Below are 16,689 nucleotides of genomic sequence, written 5' to 3' on the forward strand. Positions count from 1 at the left end.
ATTGCCATAATAAGAACTTCTTATTTCTACGAAAATGGAAAAATCTTGGGGTATCATCACTACATAAATAGTAAATGAAATAGTAATAATAATAATAATAATAATAATTTTGAATAAGTTAAATTAGGTGACAATGAAAGAGGGTGTGAAAGAAACTGTAAATTGGAAAGGATAACTAAATTTCAGTAAAAAATCAGAGAGAAAAGCGAAAGAAACTCGATCCTTGTCTATCGGAAGAGTATCTTTTGGCAGACGCCATCATCATATCATATCATGCCCACAGATTCCACTTCTGAAACAAAGCTTTCTCCATTCTCAAGCCTCACATTTTTTTTTCTTAATATATATATATATATATATATATATATATATATATATATATATATATATATATATATATATATATATTCAAGTAAAAATCGTGTTAAACTCGCAATGGTTATTTATCCTATTATTTTAAATGATAAAAAATATGGCTTAATAACAAATATCAATAATGTAATTAACTGGATCTGTTTATTCTGGGGAAGCTCTAACTCGGTACATATTTTCTGATTTGGATCTGTTTTGTATTGATGAACATCCTAATGAAAAAGCAATCCACAGAAAGCTTTTTTTTTCAAATATTATAAGTTTTTACTGTAAGTTAAAGCATATATGTTTTCAGTTAAACTTCAAACCCTTTAAACAAAAAGAAGTTTGTGATTAACCAATATTTCTTATGGTTAAGGTTTACCTTGGTGGTGATTAGATTACTAGTTTAAAGCTTTAAGTCAATCTCGTGCAATAATAATAAGTATAGATGGGTATATAGTAGGACTATTTGTTCAGTTATAGACTAAACCGTAAATTCTTATTTAGATTTATGCAAATTATTTTCAAAACCGAATAGTTATCAAAATGAATCGATTAGTCAGATCAATTGACTAACTTAGAAATAAATTGTGACTAATCGTAATTAGGTTTGTGTTAATCAAAAGTTTATTTCAATTTATAAATACAAGTTTAAAGTAAGAAGGTAAACATTTTGCATTTATTATATTACTAATATCTAAACTGTCAATGTTAAGTTGACTATGATATCAGAGTACTTTTACAAGTATCCTCGAAACTATGATTTTGTTAGGAATTAAACTTTAGGACAACTTTTGAATCTCAAACGACTCATTAAACTTTAGATTATTGATCTCAAAGGAAAATATTTCTATGCTTTTTATTTCAGGGATATTTGGTCTCTAATAAAAATAAGAAATAAATGTGATAGATAAAATTAATTATAATTAAATTTGATATTTTATAAATTGGTTTACTTTCAAAAATTTAATTTAAGTTATTCAATTTTAATATTATTTTTAAAATATAACTGATTATTTTAATAATAATATACTAATAACGTTAACTCATTCATGTTTTTTTTTCTTTTTAATTTTTATTTGTCAGTGAAATGTAAACGTGACAACAACTTTTTTTTTAAACTAGAACAATTTTATTTTTTTAAATTAAAATCAAATTTAACATTATATAAATATTATAATGATATTTGTATTAATATTTTTAACAAATTTATTTAAATTTATATTTTATATTAAATCTTATTTAAATTTTATTTTAAATATTTATATACCAGTAATTTCACACTATTATGTGTGGTGTGATAAAGACTCTCTCCATTAAACCCTTTTAACTTTTATATAATTATTATAATGATATTTTTATTAAAATTAATATTTTTAATAATTTTAAGTTTATTTAAATTTTGTTTTAAAATTTTACATTTATATTTATAAAATTGCCATTTTTAAATCAACTCATACAAATATTTGAAACAAAGATTAATAAATATAATTTAAATAAAAATCTTGTTAAAATATCATTATAACATTGATATAAAAATTAAATCTAATTATAATTTAAAAGGAAACAAAATCATTTTATTTAATAAAACTTAAAACTAAGTTGAAATAAAATAATAAAATAAAAAAATTAAATTAAGATTTTATACACGACACTTATTTCAATTGTAACACATAACACTGAATATTACGTAACAAAATCTTCATAAAAAAATCTTCATTTACTAATTAAAAAAATATATTTAAAAAAAATAAAAAAAAAATCATAAACTGAAACATCACACATAAGTTAACATCATTATTACAATATTAATAGAAACAATCAAATTACATCACATTTTAAAAAATAAAATTCGATGAAGATTCGATTAAAACCAACCAAAACCTAAAGACCTAAGTGAGATTTTCAAATAAATAGTAAACTATCAGTATGAGAACTAACATAATTTAAACCAAATATTAAATATGAGTTGATGATTTTGACAAGTTTAGCCATGATACAGGAACTTTTTGTCATGTATTGCTGCTTTGACATAAGTAACATATGCTGATATAATGAAAAAATAAAAAAATGAAACCCAAAGTTACAGGAGATAAGGTTAAGGTACAAAATTACATCAAGGAAATGTCACCCACGATACATGAAACGAGCAGCATATAAATATAAAATAAAAGAAGTATAAAAAGAGGTGCATCACTATCTCAACAGACGACTTTCATGTTATTTTGCATCATGTCCTGTGATGGAAGAGATGCTTCTAGTGGTTTCAGAATTCCGTGAATCCTTTACGATTTTAACATCCTTTCCAGATACAGTAGATGGGATGCCTCTGGTTAATTCTGAAGTGATGCCAAGGTTGGGATCTGGAGACTGTGATAGGGGGGATGTGGGTGTAGTAATAGAATCCAGGGATATATTAGGCACTTGGGGGAGGTTAAGAGGGTTAACTTCAGTGACTTCTTCAGTACTCTCGTCGAAGTAGACAACATCCTGCATTGTAAGTTGGTGGTATTCAACAACCTCCCTTAGAAAGCGATTCTCACGGGCATAAACTGAGTTCTCGTGCGCCAGGCGAGCTTTTTCAGCAAGAAGAGATTCAAGTTGCAGTCGTATCTGTAATGGGAATTACAAGTATGTTCAAAACACATTTTTCGTGAGGACTAATCTGATAATCGAATCAATTGGGTGAGATTTTTTGGTTCCTTTTTCTGAATGGCATTGGGAAGTGGGGCGAATGATGCAAACAATAGAGAAGAGGAAAAGAACAAGGGGAAGGATAAGATGGGTTGCGGTCCATATACAATAAGTGAGCTTAGAAACTGACACTGTTTAATAAAGTCAAATAAAATGTGAATTAACCCAACCATCAAATCATACGATAACTATCTTGATAATCAGGAATGAAATAGAACAAGTCAAATGGTCAACAAATACTTTTATATTATGCAACATAAGAGTGTGACAAAGTATCTGTTGGATATCACATATAAACAAGAAATATAATCAAATTATTATAGTATATAACGGAGTGCATAACCTCAGCCCGAACCCATCAAAGAGTTAGATGTATTGGAGATTTCATAGCCTAAGAGTTAGATGTATTGGAGATTTCATATGAACTAGTGATATGACGATTTAAGACATGATGCCTCATAATGGAATGCGCAAGGTTAAACTATCTATGACACATCATAGACCATTCATTAACCCCACGTGTTGGTTTGATTGGTTCAGTCACTTCAATAACACAATTATTTTAAAAATTAAAAAATAAAATATATTCTTTTAACTTAAACAGGTTAGCCTGCCTGATTGTTCCCATGTAGCCAACTCAACCTAGATGAAAAATGTAATTAGGCTTGGGCACTTGGCTCTAATTATTGTAAACAAATTATACATAAGGGCAACCAGCATTAGCCACCTCAGCTCAAGTTTAAATTAGATGGGCTCGGATAAAAAAAATTGTTAAAAACATATTAAGAAACTTTTTCATACAAATTTCAAGGAAAAAAGTAAAAATGAAATAAAATTCTACATTAGCTAAAATTAGTTTGTATACAAGTTAAAAAATAAAAAAATTAGAAAAATTATGAGAGTCTCTACATATTAATTTATCCCTAAGCTAATTTTAATTTATGAAAAAATTGATTTTATTTTTTCTTTTTCTTCAATAAGTGCTTAAGGAGAAATTTGTCCAAATAGATCATAAAGGTTTTTACTGTTAGATGTTGTTAGATTGAGAGAATGGGGCAGATGGAAATAAAATAGAACATTTGGTGAGAGAAGAAAAGTAAAGAAATCATTTTAAAAATGGTGGAACTCATTAATTATTTCTAACCTACTTTTATTCTCTTCATCTCTTCTCTATTCTTGTTCAATCAAAACACATTTAATTTCTACATTATTTCTCATCTAGTTCTACTCTGGCAACTTATTTTTTTCTCTCTTTATTCCTATCCTCTGTACCCAACAAAACATTATTAATGTGCTAAATATAAGAGACATGTGGGCTCCACAGGGATGCACAATGTCAGCTCCTAACATCTTTACAGTTGATCCATAAAGTCAAGTTAAACTCAAACTTTAAAAAGAAGAAAACTTGAAGTCTAGCAAGTAAAAGGGTCAACAACCATCCAAGAATAATTCTAAAATTGTAACGAAAATGACAACCAGAAAATAAGCAGGCTGCAATGTTAAAGTACTACTATCATACATTATAAGTTTAAACCCCTGAATGCGTAGCATAAAATTAAAAATAGCTAGCCAGTGCACAAGGCTTCTACCTATATAGGGTTTGAAGTGCGTTAAACAAAAGTGGCTTTATCATTATGCGGCGTGAATTTAAGGATCAATAAGAACCACGTCATAAAAAGCATAAAATAATTCATAACTGAAACAAAAGTAAAGGCCAACTGTGCTAAAAAAAAAATAGATTGGAAAAGGGGACGTGTGAAATCAAATATGTGAAAACAATATCAAATATGCGGAGAAATCAAATGTGAAAAGAATAGCAGATGATAACCTTCTGTATGCCACTGAAATATGCATAAAAGGGGAACTAATGAAATTGAAAAACCAAAAGGATAAAAAAGGACAATGAGACATGCATACCAAATCATCATCATCATCTTGGTTGTCTCCCCTTTCACGATTCTCACGGAGGATTTTATTTTCTTCCTCTAGCTGAGCGCATCGATCCTTTGCAAAAGCTAGATCAGCTTTGACAGTCTTCAACTCCCGAAGAAGTAGTTTTGCTTTGGCAGCCATTGCCATTGCAACCTGTGACATAAACAAAAATGCAAACAACACATCTTATAAAGAAGATTAAGATATATTCATAGAAGCTGATAAATGATTCAACTTGGAACCATGCTAGGAATAATTCAGTCATAAACTTTAATATATGATCATGAAACAAACATACTAAAAATCAACTTTTTTTTTCCTTTGGAGAAAAGGGAATATATAAATCAGGAATATTAAACATGATCCTTTATCTAAAGAAACACGCACAAAAGGAAATACAAAAGTATTCATGCATTAGTGATGATATCAATCCAACACATGGTATATAAGAATAGTAAAGGCAAAATAATGAGTTGAGAAAAACCTGAAAAGTAACACCAAAGTATTAATTTGGCATTACTCTTGCTTCAGCTGTAGAGTCCACAAGATTGACCTAGGATGATTATGGCTATGGCTATGTGCAAGTTTTAGGGCCACAGTTTTTAAAAATAGCTATAGGTTTGCAAATTAATTTTGTGGAGATCAAACTAGTGATTAAATTTAGAAGGTGAGAAGAGATATACTCAATGGAAACTAGGGACATAAGCATCACTATGAATTTGATTATCTATATTCAACGTAGCAAACGATGATTATCCAGATAGGTGGGCAGGTAAGGTTCCATATTATCAATTATGGGAGGCTTATGGTTTAATAAAAAAAACATGGTTAATTGAAGACTACTAAAGAGATAATGCAACTTTAACTCTATCATTCTTTTAAGTTTCAACATCAAGGCTGCCCCTTCAATAGAAATATAGAAATATCATTTCCTTTTATATCTTTTTAGCTGAAGATTTCACAAAAACAAGTTCATCTGTGAGAAACATGAAACTGTCAGGTGAAAAATAATTGTTAAGAAAAAACTAGCTAATGCACTACTGAGTCTTTCTTCAAACTGAACAACAATCATTGAAATTTTTAAAAATTCTTACACATTTCCTATTCAAATTTCAAGGGTCTATAAACTCCATACATTTAAAATAAAAATACTGACTTATAAAAATGTAATTAATTGATAAAAAAAACATTTTAAGGTCTGACACTCCAACATTCAAATACAGATGTGTGATCCAGACTCTAAATACAAATAAAGAAAAATGATTGCTTTCTTTAGGCTCGCTTACACCCATTAACTGCGAAGGTCAGACAAAAATCTCTTACCATCTAGCAATGCATATTGGACCAATACATATTCTACCTTGAAACAAACACAAGAAAATATACAAAAGGATAGTGTTATAAATAAGGGAATGGGATTTGTTTGATACGGTTATAATTATGCTGTATGTATATGAGCACAGGTACCTATGTTATTTGACAGAGATGGTTACTCCACACAACACATCTGATTTGTAATTTTAGAATTTAAAAAATTAAAAGAAACTCATTGTGTAAAAAATGTGTGTTTTTTTCATGTACTTTGATTCGAATTTGATGAGTGACAATTTTTGTATTATGTAAATTACCAAATTGTATCTTCACACCCCATGTATTGATGACCATGAATCCTAAGATAGAAGCGTCAATCAATAGACACATTCAAAATTGTCCACCCTTAGTCATATCTCTATTATTTGATTAACTGAATATGAGAAAGCAAGATATTTACAGTACAAACAAATATTTATTCAGTATATTTTAAGAGCATGAAGTAAAAATGAAAAAAAAATGTAAAAAGAAAAAAAATGGACCTAGAATATTGAGCAATTTTGATGCTGCACAAGTTAACCACACATGTACTTCTACCACAATAAAAAGTGATACACAGTTGCCACCTTACGTCGCGTGATGCCTTCAGTTGAAGTTCTTGGTCTGTTTGCTTAGGTGACATCTGGTTTCGCAATTGGGATTGTTGATGAACTGTACTAGAATGGTTTCTCTCCTGATTTTGCCCTACAAAGCTTCCAGGCTTCTTCCTGATATGCCTACGAGTTTCGTGAATGATATCTGAAGTCCGGTTCTCAACAATTGTTAAACCTTCCTACACAAATGAATTAGCAAAGGTGCTAAGGAATCACAACACATACTTTTTGGAAGGAAAGGAAGTTTGAAATTTGTATTTGAAGCCTGACAAGAAATAATATAACCAACAACCTACTACAATAACATTCCCATCCCTATCTACATAAGCCCACAAGGCAAATACATAGTAAAATAAAAGGACACATGACATCCTCACCATAACCAAGAATTCTAATATTGATCTAAATGTCTAATACATTTTGAAAGATTGAAAACACCAAGTAAAGAACATGTTTATAAGACACGAGAAATATAATACGTAAGCAAAAATGTTCACATCAAACCTCACCTCCAAAGATTTACCAATGCTACCACCAATATGAGTAAGAGAAGATGTGATAGCATCTAATCCCTTCATAAATGCTGGACTTTCCCTTTTGAGATTGTTCTCCTCTGGGTGATTTGAATTTTGGAACTACAAAGAGAATGACAATAGCATCGAATTTTAAAGTTCAAAAAATAATGAACAAGCAACTATTACAAGCCCACTAAAAGAATATCACAACAATTCAAATTCAGAAATTGGAAGCGCATATGATATTTATAGCCATCCTCGGTGTTCTGTTAATAGTTATTTGTTATATCAGTAGAGTTACCATTTCAAACAAGGACACAGATTGGGCAGTTTTGCAGCAATCTTTTTTGTATTACTCTGATGCACCAAGTAGGATTCTTAATCCATCTTTTATATGTACTTCACCTTCTTTCATTTAATCTGATATCAATAAACCTTCTTCCCTACTAAAATAAAAAATAAATAATTTAATAAATTATCCTTTTACATTTTAGTGCAAGAAATCCATAACTGTCAATCCCACATAAGAGCAGCTGACGGCAAAAAAGCCACAGGGAAAAAGTGAGAAACAGGGGATAATCACTATTTTGATATTGTGATGTTCGTTAGATGTATTGTAATGTTCTCAAACTTGAGGATCATAAGGGAACAAAAGTTCATGACTCGACCCGGAAGTGTTACGTGTATAAAAAAAACTATATATTGTGCATACATTAAAAATAGGGTTAAATATGCATTTAATCCCTTAATTTTTACACAAAATTGGAATTCGTCCCGGTTAGAAACTTTGATACATTTTGATCTCCAAAACTTTAAAAATGAATGGATATAGTTTTTTTAACCCAATTATGTTAAGTGTTTTTGACATGCTAGCATTTTAGTTGTTTACATCATTTGATATGTTTTTCTTCGGTGTTAACTAAAAAACGTCTTTGACACAAAAAAAATTTAAAGTAATTGGATTAAAATAACTATATTCATTCATTTTTAAAGTTTAGGAATTTAAATGTATCTGTTAGGATATTTATCCTATTTTATCATCATTATAGTGTGTCAAGGGTTACCCTATTTATCATGATTATATTATGTCTAGGATTACCCTATTTATCATGATTATATTGTGTCTAGGGTTACCCTATTTATCATGTATTTGTGTATCAATTTATTCTTATAAATAGAAGATTGTGAGAGGGATCAATCAAGCCCTCTAGAATTATTTTACAGTTTCAATCTTAAGTTGGTATCAGAGCGGGTCGATCCCGCTCTGGTTTCTGTCTCGTAATATATATTTGTCCGGCGCCACAGTTCTTTGTCGCCCGCCGCTGCCCGCCGCCGGCCACCGTCAACCGTCGACCACCGTCGGCCGTCGCCGGCCACCGTCCGGCCACCGTCACCGCCGGCCACCGCCCGCCATTGCCGGCCACCGTCGTCCATCACTGTCAAAGTTTCCTTCATCTAAACCCTTAGGGTTTTCTTGTTCTTCGTTAGTACTATTCGTCTTCTTCAGAAATGGCATCTGGCAGTACTCTTTCCTTCTCTGGAAGTCCATCAATTACCTCCGAGAAGCTAAATGGAAAAAATTATCTATCATGGTCTGCTGCCGTTGAAATGTGGTTCCTTGGCCAAGGGCATTATGACCACCTTGAGCGAGATGGAAGCCATGTGCCTACTGAAAAAGCTGATCAGTGGAAACAAGCAGATTTCCAGTTGTGTGCCCTGTTATGGCAATCAGTGGAACCCAAACTTTTTGTATCTTTGAGGGCTTTCAAAACTTGTCACTCCTTTTGGAAGAAAGCCCAAAGCATTTATGCCAACGATATTCAACGTCTCTATGACACTACGAATAAACTTGCATCTCTTAAAATGGCAGACCATGATATGGTGTCCTTCATGACTGAAGCCCAATCTGCTGTCGAAGAACTTAGGATGTTTTTGGAAGTAGATCCATTAGAGGATATAAAAAAGAAACTAGACAAATTCTACATGGTGTTGATCCTTCGTGCCCTACATCCCGATTTTGATCATCTCAGAGATCAACTTCTAACTAGTCATGAGGTCCCCTCTATGGAAACATTGACCACTCGCCTTCTGCGTGTCCCGGTATCTCAAACTCAAGAAGCGCATGAACTAGTGGAACCATCTGTCATGGTTGCCACACGAGGAAGAGGAGGACGTGGCACTAGAGGAGGAGGACGAGGAGGTCGGGGACGTACTCAATGCACATATTGTAAAAGGATGGGTCATACTCAAGAGAATTGCTACTCCTTACATGGTTTCCCTTCCAAAACCGCCAATATTTCGAAGACTGAAACTTCCACTTTGAAAACTGAAACCTCTACTTCTATGTTTTCTGAGGATGAATATCAAGAGTATTTAAGGTTAAAGTCTAACAGCTTGGCACAACCATCTCAATCTCCCAATACATCAACAGCCTGCGTTTCTCAATCTATGGAATGTCAAAATTCATGGGTAATTGACTCAGGTGCTTCTGATCACATTTCTGGTAATACCTCTTTGTTCTCATCTATTTCCTTTCGAGAAAAACCTCATTTCATAACCCTTGCAAATGGATCTAAAACTTCTTCCAAAGGAGTCGGTCATGTTTCTTTGTCTCCCTCCCTCAATCTCAACTCAGTCCTTTTTGTCCCTAATTGTCCTTTTAATTTAATTTCCTTAAGCCAGTTGACTAAAATGTTAAATTGTTCAATAACCTTTGATCATAAATCTTTTGTTATACAGGAGCGTGGTTCGGGGAGACAGATTGGAGAAGGATATGAAGCTGGCGGATTATACCATTTTGGATCTCGTCCAAGGGTGTCTTGTGTTGCTGCTCTTAATCCTAAAGTGCTACATGATCGACTTGGCCATCCTCATTTGTCCAAATTAAAAAAGATGTGTCCTGAACTTAGTGGTCTCCAAACCTTAGAATGTGAGTCATGTCAATTAGGAAAACATGTTAGATCTTCCTTTCCTAAAAGGTCTCAATCAATATGTAATTCTAGTTTTTCCATCATCCATTCTGATATATGGGGACCTAGTCGTATCTCCTCCTTTGGTTATAGATATTTTGTTACCTTTATTGATGAATATTCAAGATGTACTTGGGTTTATCTTATGAAAAATCGTTCTGAATTGTTAGCTATCTTTACATCCTTTTTGAATGAAATCAAGAATCAATTTGGTCAAGTAATCAAAATATTAAGAAGTGATAATGCCAAAGAGTATTTTTCATCCTCCTTTTCTGCCATCTTGAGTTCCCATGGTATCTTACATCAGTCTACTTGTCCTCATACACCACAGCAAAATGGTATAGCAGAACGAAAAAATAGACACTTGGTTGAAACTGCTCGTACCCTTTTGCTTGGTGCCCATATTCCTGTCCATCACTGGGGGGATGCCATCTTAACTGCATGTTATCTTATTAATAGGATGCCCTCCTCCTCTCTTGATAATAAAGTCCCTTTCTCCATTTTGTTTCCTAATGATCCTCTCTTTCATACATCTCCCCGAGTGTTTGGCTGTGTATGTTTTGTTCATGACATGTCTCCAGGTCTAGACAAACTCTCCGCTCGCGCTCTCAAATGTGTCTTCTTAGGCTATTCTCGACTTCAAAAAGGATATCGGTGTTACTCTCCTGAAACTAAGAAGTATTACATGTCTGCCAATGTCACATTCTTTGAACAGACTCCTTACTTCTCTCCATCTGTTCAGGATGTTTCTATCCTCCAGCAGGTCCTTCCTATTCCAATGGTTGAGTCAAATAGCTCCACTGTCTCTGTCATTCCCAGTCATGATCACAATCCTTCTACACCTGTTTCTCCACATACTGAGATCATCCCACACAGGGCCCCAATGGATAGTCCACCTCCCCAAGACAATGGTGAATCTCCTACTTCAGATTCTTCTCCCTCGTCACCTCCTCCCACGCCTCCTGGTGCAAATGATTCAGCATGGCCTATTGCCCTCAGAAAAGGTACTCGTTCCACTCGGAACCCTCATCCCATTTATAATTTTCTAAGCTATCATCGATTGTCGCCCTCCTATTTTTCTCTTTTATCCTCAGTGTCCTCTGTTGTTATACCCAAGAATGTGAAAGAAGCACTTGATCATCCTGGATGGCGACAATCTATGATTGCAGAAATGCAGGCTCTTGACCACAGTAATACTTGGGAGCTGGTGCCCCTTCCCCCAGGAAAAAAGGCGGTTGGTTGTCGATGGGTGTATGCAGTTAAAGTTGGCCCTGATGGTGAAATTGATCGGCTCAAAGCTCGGCTTGTTGCAAAAGGTTACACTCAGGTTTATGGTCTTGATTATTGTGACACTTTCTCTCCTGTAGCCAAGATGACTACTATTCGTCTCTTCTTTACCATGGCAGCCATTCGTCACTGGCCACTTCATCAATTGGATATCAAGAATGCCTTCCTACATGGTGATCTTGAGGAAGAAGTTTATATGGAGCAACCTCCAGGGTTTGTTGCTCAGGGGGAGTCTGGTATGGTATGCAAATTGCATCGATCTCTATATGGCCTCAAGCAATCCCCACGTGCTTGGTTTGGAAAGTTTAGCTCCATTGTTCAAAAATTTGGGCTAAAACGCAGTGAAGCAGACCATTCAGTTTTTTATTGTCATTCTTCTCTCGGGAAATGTGTTTACTTAATAGTATATGTTGATGATATTGTCATTACAGGAAATGATGCTGTTGGAATATCTCAACTAAAAGAGTACTTGTGTAGACATTTTCAAACCAAGGATCTTGGAAGTCTCAAATATTTCTTAGGCATTGAAGTAGCGCAATCAAAAGATGGAGTTGTAATCTCCCAAAGGAAGTATGCTCTTGATATATTACAAGAAACAGGCATGATTGATTGTAGACCGGTAGACAGTCCCATGGACCCAAACCAGAAATTAAGGACAGAAGAAGGTGAATTATTCTCCGATCCAGAGAGGTATAGGAGGCTGGTTGGCAAACTGATTTATCTCACTATTACAAGGCCAGATCTATCCTTTGCAGTTGGAGTGGTTAGTCAGTTCATGCAGGCTCCATGTATTGACCATTGGAATGCTCTCATTCGCATTCTAAGGTATGTAAAGAAGGCTCCCGGGCAAGGATTGTTATATGAAGATAAAGGAAGCATTCATGTCTCTGGGTATTGTGATGCAGATTGGGCAGGTTCACCTATTGATAGACGGTCTACAACAGGATATTGTGTTTTTCTGGGAGGAAACATTATTTCATGGAAAAGTAAGAAACAGAATGTAGTAGCTCGATCAACCGCGGAAGCCGAGTATAGGGCAATGGCATCACTAACATGTGAACTTATATGGGTGAAACAATTCCTTCAAGAGGTTAAATTTTGTGACATCCATACTATGAAGATGTATTGCGACAATCAAGCTGCTCTCCACATTGCATCAAATCCAGTGTTTCACGAGAGGACTAAACATATAGAAATTGATTGTCATTTTGTTCGTGAAAAGTTGTTGACCAAAGAAATATGTACTGAGTTTATTGGGTCAAACGATCAACTCGCAGATGTATTGACCAAGTCATTAAGGGGTCCTCGGATTGAGTTTATTTGTTCCAAGCTTGGTACATACAATTTGTATGCTCCAGCTTGAGGGGGAGTGTTAGGATATTTATCCTATTTTATCATCATTATAGTGTGTCAAGGGTTACCCTATTTATCATGATTATATTATGTCTAGGATTACCCTATTTATCATGATTATATTGTGTCTAGGGTTACCCTATTTATCATGTATTTGTGTATCAATTTATTCTTATAAATAGAAGATTGTGAGAGGGATCAATCAAGCCCTCTAGAATTATTTTACAGTTTCAATCTTAAGTGTATCAAAGTTTCAGACAAGGAATGGCTGGCTGTTCACTTATATTTCTTTATTTCATGTACATGGCTTCATTTCTTTCATGTTTCTTCTCCTTTCTTGAATATTCAACTTTCAAGAGGAGTGGGTGGGTTATCAGTTGTAGTCTTTCCCTGCTTCTCTACTACAATACTACTTCTAGCAACACCATTGAACCACTTTAAGTAGGTTTACTTACACCAGATGCCATTTTTTTCTTGCAAATTCTGAACAGAACACTCCAAATCTGAATGGCAGCAAGAGCAGAAGAAAATATAAAGAAAAAGTAACACAAGCAAGCATCAATGCCGATGAAGCAAGCCTTGTTAATGGCTAGTCACCACAAAGCGAATTTTGCAATGCCAGTGATGGTGACAAGTGCGTTGTGATGGCCAACACCAACAATGATGGCCAACAACAACTACGGGAGTTTTGTTGAATTGTTACAAAGGATGCTTCGTATCTTCTCTAATATGTAGCTAGGAGCTCTAAGAGTAAAAGGGCCATTTTTCATTTTTAAAATTGGGTCAAAATAAACTTGACCCAAAAAGCCTAACTACATGAGTTGACACAACATATTAACTAGCAGCCCGAACCCACACACAAGAACGCATCAGGCCCAGATTGACACAACGAACAGTATGTCAATTTCCCAAGTAAAATCACAATCCTATAGCAATCCCTGATTTTCCCAATCTGCCTCGTATTTGCCCACATGGGCCTACTCTTCTCACATGATAGTGTGAGTTTGCATCCGTACACACAATTTTGACTACATTGATTATACTACTCACAGAAGTATCAAGGACTTAAAAAAATCATATGTAAAGGATTGGCCAGAACAGTAACAAGTAAGCTTGCTCGTAAATGGCCCAAAAATGTTATGTGATGCCAGAAGTTTAGCAGGAGAAAGGTAGGTCTTTGTCAGTAGATATGCAAGTGAAGGGGGATGTCTTTCCTGATTTGATTCTATATAAAGGGGGGCAAATTTTCAAGATTGTTGGCTTAAAAGAGCACCAAATGATACATTCCAGAACCAAAAAAGGGATTTTCACCCATGAATACTAAACTGAAAGATATGGTCATAATTTCATGCAAAAGCAGCTGCAATTCAGCTATACAAAACAGCAACACAACAGGCCACACATGAAACACTGCTATAGCAACGCTATGAGCTAGCATACATGATTATGTGTGTATCCCTACAAAATGAAATTCACCTTTTCTTTTGTGAAGAACTAAAACTACAAAATTAAACTATGATATGATTGTTTACAAAGATTAAATACAAGATCCTTCCATAATCTTGAACCCCTTCAAAGCCTCAGTTTCAAATCAGTGAAATCATATTTAACTGACTTTTATTCCAGTCATAACATACAAAGCAGCATCTCTGCAGAGAATTAAGATATAATTCCAAACTCACCTTGCCCCTAGATGCTGCACCAGGCAATTGTGACCTTCCCACTCCAGACATTTCAGATTGCTGGGGTACATTATCATCCTCGATAATCAATTTGGCTTTTCTGGCTAGAACACCCCAAAATCCATTCTTGGATTCGTTCATGTTCTTCATAGATGTATATTCATAGGGTCTTGAATCCTATATATACAGCATTACATTTAGCAAAATGACTATTATTTTGAATCAACATAATGATACATTCAGCTAAATACAAAGACTACATATTAAAAGAGTCAGAAAGTAAGCATATCTACAAAAGAATTTCCAACATTAACGCATTCTCTCGTAAGAAAATAAAATAAGTATTAGTCGTAACAGACTCATCAACTTTTTAATTTTAAGTAATAAAAAAAATTCGGAACTGGAATTATCCAGACATCAACAATTAAAAGAAGTAGCTGCCATAAAATGCGGGCAAAAACCTAATAAAAGAATTCACCTAACGAGGGAGAATTATACAAAAGATGAGAAGCACACTTAGAAAAATACAGAGCTATACACAAACACTACAATCCTACAGATCAAAAGTTGCTGATAGGAAGGTACTGCAGAGACTTTAAGTTGACAACGTTTATATACACCATGTTTTGACTATTTTTGCTAAAGTTGATATCACTTTCACACCCTGCTCGTATTGCAACTGCAGTATGAAACTGAAGGACGACATCACCCCGTATGCTATACTACACAGCAGCGACACGAACCCTGCAATCCAATAAGACCTCCCTTTCCCTGCGCCACTTGCAATTGCACAGGAATCGGTATGCCATCGGCAACTACCTCGCAGCATCTAAACACAGTTCTGATGTTTCACTGGCATGGGAATAGTTCCCCACTTTTATATTCTTCGTAACAGTACTTTTAACAGGATTTCTTTAACATATTCACTGATTCAGAGATTTTACGAAGCTCTTTCAAACTAAACTACTCCATTTCCCTTTGCCTATAAGATTTCTCTAATTTTCTTCTCGGTTGATAAACAAATATTCAATAAACCCTATCCAGCAGAAACCTCCAAAGCAATAACACACAACGCATAATTGAAATCAAACAAGTACAGTCACACTCAGCGTACATCGGAATTTTCATATTTTATAAAGAGAGGAGTGGACCTTGGAAGAAGGAGGAGGAGTTGGAATGGGTTCAGAAGGAGCTGTCGGAGAAGAAGCGGAGGAGAGACCATAGAGAGAGGACAGCGAAGAGTCGCGACGCGCCGAAGAAGCTCTGATAGCTTTCGCAGCAAGCGAAGACGACGACGACGACGACGACGAAGCTAAACCTTCAACGACGTCGTTTGGCGGCGGAAAGGAGTTAGGGTTTCGAGTGGTTTCGTCTTCGAAGGTCGAAAACGAAGGTTTCGAAAACCCTTGCTGCTGTCTTCGTCTATACGCCATGGAATCAATCCACCACGATTTTCTGGATCGAACGAATCAATAACAGAAAAGAAAAACACCGAAACGATTCGCACTGGAAACAAACTGAACTGGCGCCACCGCCAGTGCCACGGTCTCGGAGCTACCGGAAACTGCTTCCGCCCTCGAATTCGGATCCGATCGCGAACCACCGTCGGAAGACTGTATATGCGCAGTGACAGCGTTTATCGAAATTAATATATTTTTTAATGTAATAAAAAAAATGGGATATCAGATAGTGTCTGCGTCTCCCTCTTTCTTTGTCTCTACTGCTTCAACTAATAATTACGGATAAAGTATATTTTATTCTTTTATGATTCGCGAGTGGTTTTAGTGGAAAAAAAATATATGCAAAATAAAAAAAATAAAGTGAAGAAAAAATAGTAAAAAAAAATATGTATTGTGTCATTGGTGTTATTTTCTATTTGAAATATTATTTTAAAACACTGTATAAATTTTATTTAAATGTTGTGTAAATTGTATTTATA

At 34.5% G+C, this 16,689-nt stretch overlaps 1 protein-coding gene across 1 annotated transcript; it reads right to left on the reverse strand.

Moving 5' to 3' along the window:
* Positions 1 to 2,282: 2,282 nt before the first annotated feature.
* On the reverse strand, positions 2,283 to 16,449 carry LOC108343160 (uncharacterized). The gene is made up of 6 exons (XM_017581259.2): positions 15,902 to 16,449; positions 14,751 to 14,927; positions 7,454 to 7,579; positions 6,923 to 7,123; positions 4,966 to 5,133; positions 2,283 to 2,967 (listed from the first exon to the last, which is right to left on the reverse strand). Exons 1-6 carry the CDS (start codon positions 16,181 to 16,183, stop codon positions 2,575 to 2,577), a joined length of 1,347 nt encoding a protein of 448 aa, XP_017436748.1. The 5' UTR covers positions 16,184 to 16,449; the 3' UTR covers positions 2,283 to 2,574.
* Between the last annotated feature and the right edge of the window lie 240 nt (positions 16,450 to 16,689).

The sequence above is a fragment of the Vigna angularis genome, chromosome 6 (assembly GCF_016808095.1).
Source record: "Vigna angularis cultivar LongXiaoDou No.4 chromosome 6, ASM1680809v1, whole genome shotgun sequence".
In the NCBI taxonomy this organism is placed as follows: domain Eukaryota; kingdom Viridiplantae; phylum Streptophyta; class Magnoliopsida; order Fabales; family Fabaceae; genus Vigna; species Vigna angularis.